General features: G+C 36.1%; 1 protein-coding gene across 1 annotated transcript in view; it reads left to right on the top strand.

Annotated features, from left to right (window-relative positions):
* ACSS3 (acyl-CoA synthetase short chain family member 3) overlaps positions 1 to 9,010 on the top strand; it is a 106,441-nt gene that overhangs the window by 92,407 nt on the left and 5,024 nt on the right. Inside the window, exons 13-14 of the mRNA XM_031055606.1 lie at positions 7,109 to 7,190; positions 8,173 to 8,295. Coding sequence (XP_030911466.1) covers positions 7,109 to 7,190; positions 8,173 to 8,295 — 205 coding nt within the window. The remainder of the gene's footprint in view (positions 1 to 7,108; positions 7,191 to 8,172; positions 8,296 to 9,010) is intronic.

Raw genomic sequence — 9,010 nt, 5'->3', positions numbered from 1 at the left:
CTTGGACAAAATACATGCAGGAAAGGACTTCAGGAAAAAAAATCAAAAAACCCTTCTGTGCATCATGTAGGTGATTTTTAGTACCATTTACCAGACTCCTGACAGATGAGTTCCATAAACTCTAATATTCTTTTTGAAAGTACACCTTTCTAAAGCACATTTCTTTATATAAAAGGGACTCTATTTAGCTCACCCTGTGAACATCAGTTACATTTATCTTGCCTACTGCCTTCTCATTGTTGCCAGGATCTTTCCTTACTCTTGTAGCATTCTATGGGCTAGTGCTCTTTACTATGCCCATGCCAGAGCCCATGCCAGCTCTGTATTCTGGATGTTTTACAGGCTTTCAGACTAATGGCATTTTCCTCAAACAGTTTTTTTTCCTCAGAGAGAGACACCTGCTTTGTGATGAATGTGGTATCTGTGCCCACCTTTTTTTCAGTCACAGAAAATAACTTCAACTCTGAACACTTTCTAACTGTGAGATAATACAAGTCCCAAAGGAAATGTATTCATCCATTTCTTCTGTGGTAGATTTTTGGAGAGTTGTGGTAGCTCAGAGTCTTCTGCTTGCTTAGATGAATGAAAGGAAATGCAAAGATTAGTATTAACCTTCAGTGAACTGGAAATCTGTCAAAAGCTGAAGCATTGGGACGGATGTACCAATTTTGTTGAATTGTTAGCACAGTTAGCTGAGGGTTACAGTTGGCTGAGGCACATGAGCTGGGGGTGAGACAGGAGCTGCAGGTGCTGGAGCTGCAGACATGCAGTGCCAGCAGTGTGGGTGGGCTGGCGCAGTGCTCGTGTGGGAGGTGGAGCTGCTGAGGTGGGGAGGCTTTTTACCCAGCTGTACGAATGGTCTTATGTAACTAGAGCTCTGTGGAGACTAAAGTAGTATCACATGAGCTTATTGTACTGTGTGATGCAGATGTGTGTTTTCAGGATGAAGTCTATACCCTGCCTCATTCTCAGCATCTTCATCTAAGCCAGCAGGACACAGACATGTAGGTTTAACTCCCCCGAGTCAGCAGACTCATATTTAGGCGTAGTTTTCTTGAGACACGTGTAAGATTGTGCATTCACTCCATTGTTGAGTATGTACATTCATATCAAGAACAAGTACTTAAAATTGCTCCAACCTTTTGTAAGACTTTGGTTTGCAGTATCAGTAACCCAGCTCAGGGTGGAAAACTGTCTTTCAAAGCTCTCACCTCTGTTGTGCCTGAAGCCATAATAAAACACAAGATTGTAATCAATGGAGAGAGAAAAGGTATTTTGTAAGCTAGCTGCTTAGATATTCAGATTAGTTATTGTTATTCATTATATTTTTCATGCCTAGTTATTCAACTAGTATGGAATAAACCACCTTCCAGATATGTTCATGTTTTTCCAGTGCCTGCAGAAGTGGCACAGTTGTCTTAGGGTAGGTACTTAGCCTTATCTACCAAAAGAGGAGCGGAATGAACTCCATCTTTAGCAACTCAGCCAAACAAGTTGAAAGACAGACTTCCCTAATGTTGCTGCACATTTAGATGTTTTCTTAAGGGATTACAAATGTGTTAATATATTGATTTATTGTTGTTTCATTTGTTTTGTTTTATCTTGCTCAGCATGACTTTTGCTGCAATCAAATGAATTAATAATGAAAAGATGGATTTTTTTTTTTTGGTCTGTTTTTTTTTTCCCCCAGTGTATCACTCAAGAAAGTGTAATCCCACAGGGATACTATTATTCTGTCATGTTTGTTTTTATTGTATTATTTATTTTATTTCTTTATTAAAGCAAGGTTTCATGAAGTTCTCCTTCAAAGAAGGCATTTCTCTCTTTAGCAGGCCTCTACATGTATGGACCCTTTAAAGTAGTCAAGATGATCCTTGTTGCAAGCAGTGTTTGTCAGCGCAGAGCATGTTCTCCTGCAGCTGGAGGAAAATGGGGGACTCAGGACAGTTCTGACTATTATTCTGTCATACAGCCTATTAAAATATGAAAAAACACAGGGATTTGCTTCACCTGTAGCATAGGTGAGTTGAGAAATATACTTCAGTATTTCTTGGAGAGGAGAGTGGTCATGCACTACTTACAACGACAGGTGTGCAGAAGTGGTAAACTGCAGCTTTTGGTTGTTTTTATCCCTGACTAACTCCTGGTATAGACTATTTGGGGCTGCTTGAGGCCTGCAGTTTTCCTAAGTACAGTATTTAAAATATCTATTTTTACAGCCTGTAATTAATGCACACTTGAAACTACATTTGTATATGTAGCTGCTGGTGTAACTGCAGGCAATATGATCCCTTGTTATTCAGTAGGGAAACTGAAGAGGAGCCAACATTACTGTCTGTGGATGTGATGTTAGTACATCCATTGCTGCATTATGCTTGGTTCTTATGACTCTATTTCAAGACTATTGAGAAAATGACTGCATTTTGAGGAAAATATGAATGAGAGTGGCCTGAACGCTAGAATCTGCATGGTATGAAAACCTGTGGTATGTAATTCACCCAAGATCAGTAAAATAGTAACCTTTTAAAGGCCAGGGGAAAAAAAAATCTCTGAGAGATGGCCGTTTAATCTAGCATAAATAAATTGGAAGCTGAAGCTAAATTCATTCAGATGACAAATAAAGCACTATTTTAGCAGTGAAGTTATTAAGACATTGGAATAAATTCTTGGGAGTATGGTGGTTTACTTTGATAGTTTTAGACCTAACCTAGATACCTATTTTAACCAAAAGTTGTGGGATTGAGGCAGGATTTAGTAGATGGCGTCTTTCAGCCAGTGTTATATGGAAGGTCAGTTTAAATACCTGTGCAAAAAATTTATCTTCCTAACAGCCTTCTATATGTTTACCAGCTTTGTCTTTTCCCTTTACAGAAAGAACAATAAGTAGGTCTTCCAATGGAGAGCAATTTGTCCAAAGATAGTTTTTCTAGCAGATCTCTGGTGGAGTACATGTAAATACCATTATAACTTTCCTTACTTCGAAATTGTTCCAAGCACTTTCACTAGTTTTTGATGGCTTATTCTCTTTTCCCACTAAAGCAAAATCCACACTGACATCAACTACTTTTGTAACTCCTTTCAACTAACTAAAGTAATATTTCATGCAAACTGATGACGTTCAAGATCCTCTACTCTTCTTCACCCTTTTTTCTGTGTTGTTGTTCCTAGAGTCTGAGAAAGCATCCAGATGCTTTTCAAACTTGCAATCAAAAATTTTTATAAGAGTGATGTTTATGCATAACCCTACATAAATGCTGAGTAATAATTATAGCTGCCAGTATGTTCCATTCAGAAGCCTAAACTCATTTAGCAGTGGCTTGTATTTACTTTGAGTGGCTGTAGTGAATAGACTCTGAGTATCATTGCCTACCATAAAATAAAATAATGTCTTTTCTGAATTCCAGCAAGGTAATAGCTCCAATAATTTATTATTTAATTTCAGAAATCTGCTTTTCTGTGCAAATTCTCTTTTGAGTTCCCTGTCTATAATTGATTGGTTCCATTAACAAGGAATCTTACACCATTTTGATGAGTGGCATTCTGAGAGGACCTGCTATGTGGGAGTCAGATTTCTTGGGCTAAGCTAAAGGCGGACTGTTCTTTGAAAGGTCTATCACTGTTGTATGAAAAATAAATGACCTGTGAAACAATGCTTAAAAAACCAAATAATAACTGTCATTTAAAATTCTGTACCAGAAAAAAGTTACTTTTAAAATACTTCAGAGTTTTTTTGTGATGCTGTCAAGCTCATTCATCTTAATCTCTCCAATTTATAATGAAATTACCTGCTTATCTTTGTAAAATGTAACCAGAATGAATCTTTGTTAAATGAACCCATATGATTTAAATAATGAATTTACACAGTTTGCCTTGTTTCCCTGATGTATGTTTAAATGTATTCAACCTTTATATGAGAAATAGGTCTGGATCTGTATTCCTGTAATTCAACAATTTTAATCTTTGTTTGACTGGAGTAAATGCAGAATAGCATAATTTGTACTGCTGTTACAGTACTGGTAACAGACAGCTACAGAAATACAGTAAATATGTCCCAAGGGGAAAACAAGCAAAGGAACTTCTTTGTATATTTTGATAATTATAATGAAGGAACCTACCTACTCCTGTCTTGGCCTTCTGTGATCCTGTCTCTTGTGAAAGAAAAGTAGTCATGCTTACATATGCATTCCTGGCATTTTTGGTCAATATATCTCTTAGTAAAAATATTGCCAAAAGATCTTGCGTATCAACTCAGTTTTTAGACAAAGAGGCAACAGTTCTTAAATGCTGAGTTATTGTGGGTGTGTGTTACATTTTCTAGGGCAAAAAAGACCCAAATCAAACATATCAAAATGTTCCTTTTTATGGAGGGGTTGATAAAAACAAGAGATGTCTGTTTTCAGGTTGCTCTTATTTTTGCACAGTCTCATTTTCTCTCTTCTGGCTCCTTGCATGTAATTATGATCCAGTTCTGCTCCCTTTGGAATTTATGGCAGCATTCCCACTGACAGCAGTGGTTTTGAGGTATATTTGGCTCTGGACATTTTAATTCTGATGTCCTCAGAAAATTTCAATACACATAATTATGTTCTGGCAAGCTGAATTATTCTACCTTTATTAATTTGAGTTTGCACAGAACCTAGAAATTCTACTAAGTCATGATGCCAAGAACTCTGCTCTCATCAAAGAATTGTATGTGCCCATTGCTCTGGAATTATTGTGCTGAAAGACTGACACATGGAAGAGGGCATTCACTTTTTGCTTAGTAATCTTTCACAGAAAGCCATGGAAGATTTTCAGATGTCTGTATTCTGTTATGATATGGTTTGCAGAGATACCTGTGGTAGCCACTAATTTAGCAGTCTGGCTTCCACAGACACACAAAAAATATGCTCTGTGGATGTGTTTATCAATACAATTTTCCTAAAAAAACCCCAACAAACAAGGAAAAAAAAAACCCACCAAACTAGAACATGAGACACCCCTGGTCTCTCCATTTGAAAAAAAAATCCAAACAAGGACAAGAAAACCAAATAGTGAAAGTGAGGCTTTTATTTTTGGTGATATGTTCCACACTTCTCTGTTTAGATTTTTAAACAATGACAGAAAAGAAAATGCTTTTCTAATTTCAGCGATAAAACTGTTTTTTTCTATTCAGTGACTAACTGCAAAGTATTGAATAGAGCTGTGGGGAAATTAAGGACTTTATCAATATGAATTGTTCTTTCTCTCCCATTACAAAGATGTTAAACTGCTAAATAAATTTAAAGTGTGAAATTTGCAATGACTGTGGCTGTTATGAATTGCTCTACTATTAGCAACCAGGTAACAACCATAGTAACTGCCACTCTCTGGTGGCTTTTCTTGAATCTAAACAAGAGATTTTTTTCAAGAGATTTTTTTTCCCTTTTAAATCCATGCATACACAAAGACCAGGATCAATATATTGTTTTTCTAATCTTTTTTTTCCAAGGCAAGCACTCCATGGGTCATGTTTTTATATCACAGAGACGCTTACTAAGCTTGAAAGGCTTAAAATAGGGCAGTGAATTTCTTCCAGATGGGCAGAAGCCAACCTGCCCTCCTGAGCCCTGGGTAACTACGTGGGAAGTGTCTTGGCATTTCTGGCCGTACCTTACCCGTACTTTCAAGGAATGTGATGTATGGGATGTGTTGAGCCAGAACCCTCAGAGAAAAAGCAGTAGTATTTATAGTAGTATATTCTGTTATGCTAGCTGACCTGAATTAAGCTGAAAAAACTAGGATTGTAGAGAATCAGGCATTCAAATCATTAGTGGATGATATGACCTTTTCAATGTAGTTGACCTTTTTTATGTACTGGTTTTACCATAGCTAGGATTTTTTTGAAGTGTGTTTCTCTCTCTCTCTCTCTATATATATATATATAAAACTGTAACTATTCTTTTTGTAAATGTAATGTTAGAAAGGTATATGTCACAGGGCACCTGTTCTTGTGATTGACCATCACAGACATGTAATGACACCAGAATTGCTATGCTACAGAGAACTGTTTCTCTGCTAGAGGTGTTGCCTTCTGGTGTCACAGGGATACTATCATAGAAAATAAAATACCTCTGGCTAAATACTTGCTTGTTAGCAAGACAGGCATATGCTAGTAAAATCTGTATGGTGCATTTATGATTTTATGTAAATAAATATGTTTGTTTACATGATCTCTGTTATTAGGGGTAAACTTCATAAAAATTGTGTTGATATGCCTGAATATATATCTCTCAGACAGTTAAAGAAATCTGTGTTTGACTCTGTCAGAGCTTCGAAGAAAGAAACTAGCACTTTTTTAGCTGAGGCTTCTGCAGCTTCTCTGCTGACAGATATGTATGTGAAGTGTCCTATATTTTCTCATGCCCATATCATTGACTGAAGAAGGGTTTTAGTATGTATTCAAAACTCAAATAATAAAGCAATCCAGGATTTTGCAGCTTTAAGTACAATTATTTTAGAAAGTTCTATTAGTGACTTGTATCAATATACTTTCACAGAACTTCTCCAGTATTTCCAATAGTATTATGCACAGTTTAAACAGAAAAGCATTTTTATTCAGATTCTTGTGATTGAATTCCTTTGAGTTTTGTCTTTTTACAGAAACTGAAGATGTGTTTGTCTGATAATTCATCTGTCTATGCATGTGTGGGTGTGTATGGGTTTTAGAGAAAGAGAGACCTGTAATAATGCAGTTGCCTGTATCATAGTGCATAGTGTGCATAATTTGTGCATAGTGTGTATGCACAAATTTCAGTCAGATACTTAATCCTTAGAAGTGCTAAGAGCTAAATGCTGAGCTATATATTTATAATACAGTATATAGTGTTTACTAGACCAAATATTATTTTACTGAGGTGCTTGCATTATGTAAAAGGTAAGGTCTTGGATACCCTGCAGAGCTATATACATTTGATGACAATAATACATAGCCTTTTTTATTGGTTACCAGCATGTAATTAAGCTGAACTGTTTTCTGATTGTGTAGACAATGATTATTTGTCTGAAAACAGAGTATGAATGGGGAACATGAGTTGTATTTGTTATATCTGTTTTTCTTACTACTTCCTTCTGTTCTTTTCAATTTAAGGTTGCCTTTGCCCCCTGGAGCATTCTCAGGTCTTTGGGAAAATGCAGAAACATTTCAGAAGTTGTATTTCCAAAAGTTTCCAGTAAGAATTATGAAATCAATTATTTAAACTTGTGGTAATGCTTCAGAACTGAATGATAATAGATTTAAACTGGGAAACAGTTCATCATAAGTCATCACAATTTCATTGCAGGTCTTTGATATATGTATATATAATTAAAACCATTTCAAGATAAATCCTTTTTCACCTGTAATTTCAACTCGTGGGTATGCTGTTGTTTTTTTAAGATCCTAAAGAGAAGAAGTAAACCATAAGCTTCTGAGCCAAAAAATCATTTAAAGTCATTTAATCTAAGATGTAAACCTGCAACCTTACACTAGCACAGCTTCAGATACACTTCTCCTGTTGGCATGCAGCCATGCTAACTTCTTATCACTCCAAAATAACACTTGTCCACTGTACATCTGAATACGCTGGAGGCTCTTTGCTGCATTAGTTATGTTTCCTTGTCAGATGAGCTATCCAAGGACTGGCTTACTTCTTTCCTTGTAGAAATAGGTAGATTGACCCTATACAAATGCCCAAAGTGGAAGATTTGGCTCAATGAAAGTAAATGAGTGAATTGGTCACACAAATTATTTTTAGCGTGCAGTTGCATCATGATGACAGTGTATGTTTGGATACAGCAAACAGGAGTACCTTCAAGAGGAATTTGATAACTGTCATTATGTTGCAGTAATTCCATTTTCCTTGCATAGATCCAGGCAACATCCTTCTCCAAGCTGTCAGGGATCAAAGTAACCAGAGTTGGAAAAAAATCAGGGTTTCTCTATTTTTTTTTTCCTGTTCTATATTAATAAAGACAACTAAACTTTTCTGTAAAGGAAGCTGCACAGGATAAAATGATATAAAAATTGTGACAAATATTAGAGAATTAAATCTTTAAATCACCAAAAGCATATATCATGTGAAACAGTTCTATTTTTTTGTGTGTGTTTCCTGGTAAATTAATGAATATTCCTAGTACTCTTTCAGAATTTATTTTCCATTGTGTTGTATTTAGGGATATTATGATACTATGGATGCTGGTTATATGGATGAAGATGGCTATCTCTATGTCCTGTCTCGAGCTGATGATGTGATCAATGTTGCCGGACACAGAATTTCTGCAGGTGCGATTGAAGAGGTGAGCATTGCCTGACAGCAAAAGAGAAGAGTGAAAGATGAATGAAGCTGAGACTGAAAATCCCACATTTCATCACATCTCACATCTCAAAATCTCACACAGAAAGATCTGTCATTTGTTTTCTACTTGTTTTGTTTGCATTTCCATTGGTGCTTTTAACCAAAATAGTTCCTGTTTCGGGTTCTTCCTATTAAGATGCTTTCCAGAAAAAAACCAGATTTAGTCAATTATAAGCAGGGTCAATAAATACCATGGGATTGGTAAGGCAGGCATAATTTTGTATTTGAAGGTGGAGATAAGGAGCAATGTGGTAGGGTGGGAAGCATACCTTTTACCTCAAATAATGTATTTATTTGGGAATACAGTAGGATAGTGTAGTATCAGTGTGACAGGTAGTTAGACCAACTGCTGTAGTTACTAAGGAGTAGAAACTTTTTTTCCTAAAATATAATGATCAGTGTTGGCTGATTTTTTTTCAGAGATTAATATTCAGTGCTTTTTCTTGGTTGGAAGACTTCAGAGTTTTTTGACAGCTGTTTTGTCTCTTATTGTATGAGCAGTGCTAAATGAACAATGAAAATTTCTGTAAAAAACCCTGCTGTTAGATTGAAAGTCATTAGTGTAATACCATGCAGCTCAAAAAAGTTGAAAATAATGAAGTTCATAATAGTGTCTGAATTTCATATCATTGTTCACTCACCCTTCTGGAGTCACT

The sequence above is a fragment of the Geospiza fortis genome, unplaced genomic scaffold, assembly GCF_000277835.1.
Source record: "Geospiza fortis unplaced genomic scaffold, GeoFor_1.0 scaffold166, whole genome shotgun sequence".
Taxonomy (NCBI): domain Eukaryota; kingdom Metazoa; phylum Chordata; class Aves; order Passeriformes; family Thraupidae; genus Geospiza; species Geospiza fortis.
Note: the sequence above shows the minus strand (reverse complement) of the source record. Positions and strands in the feature narration are given on the sequence as shown.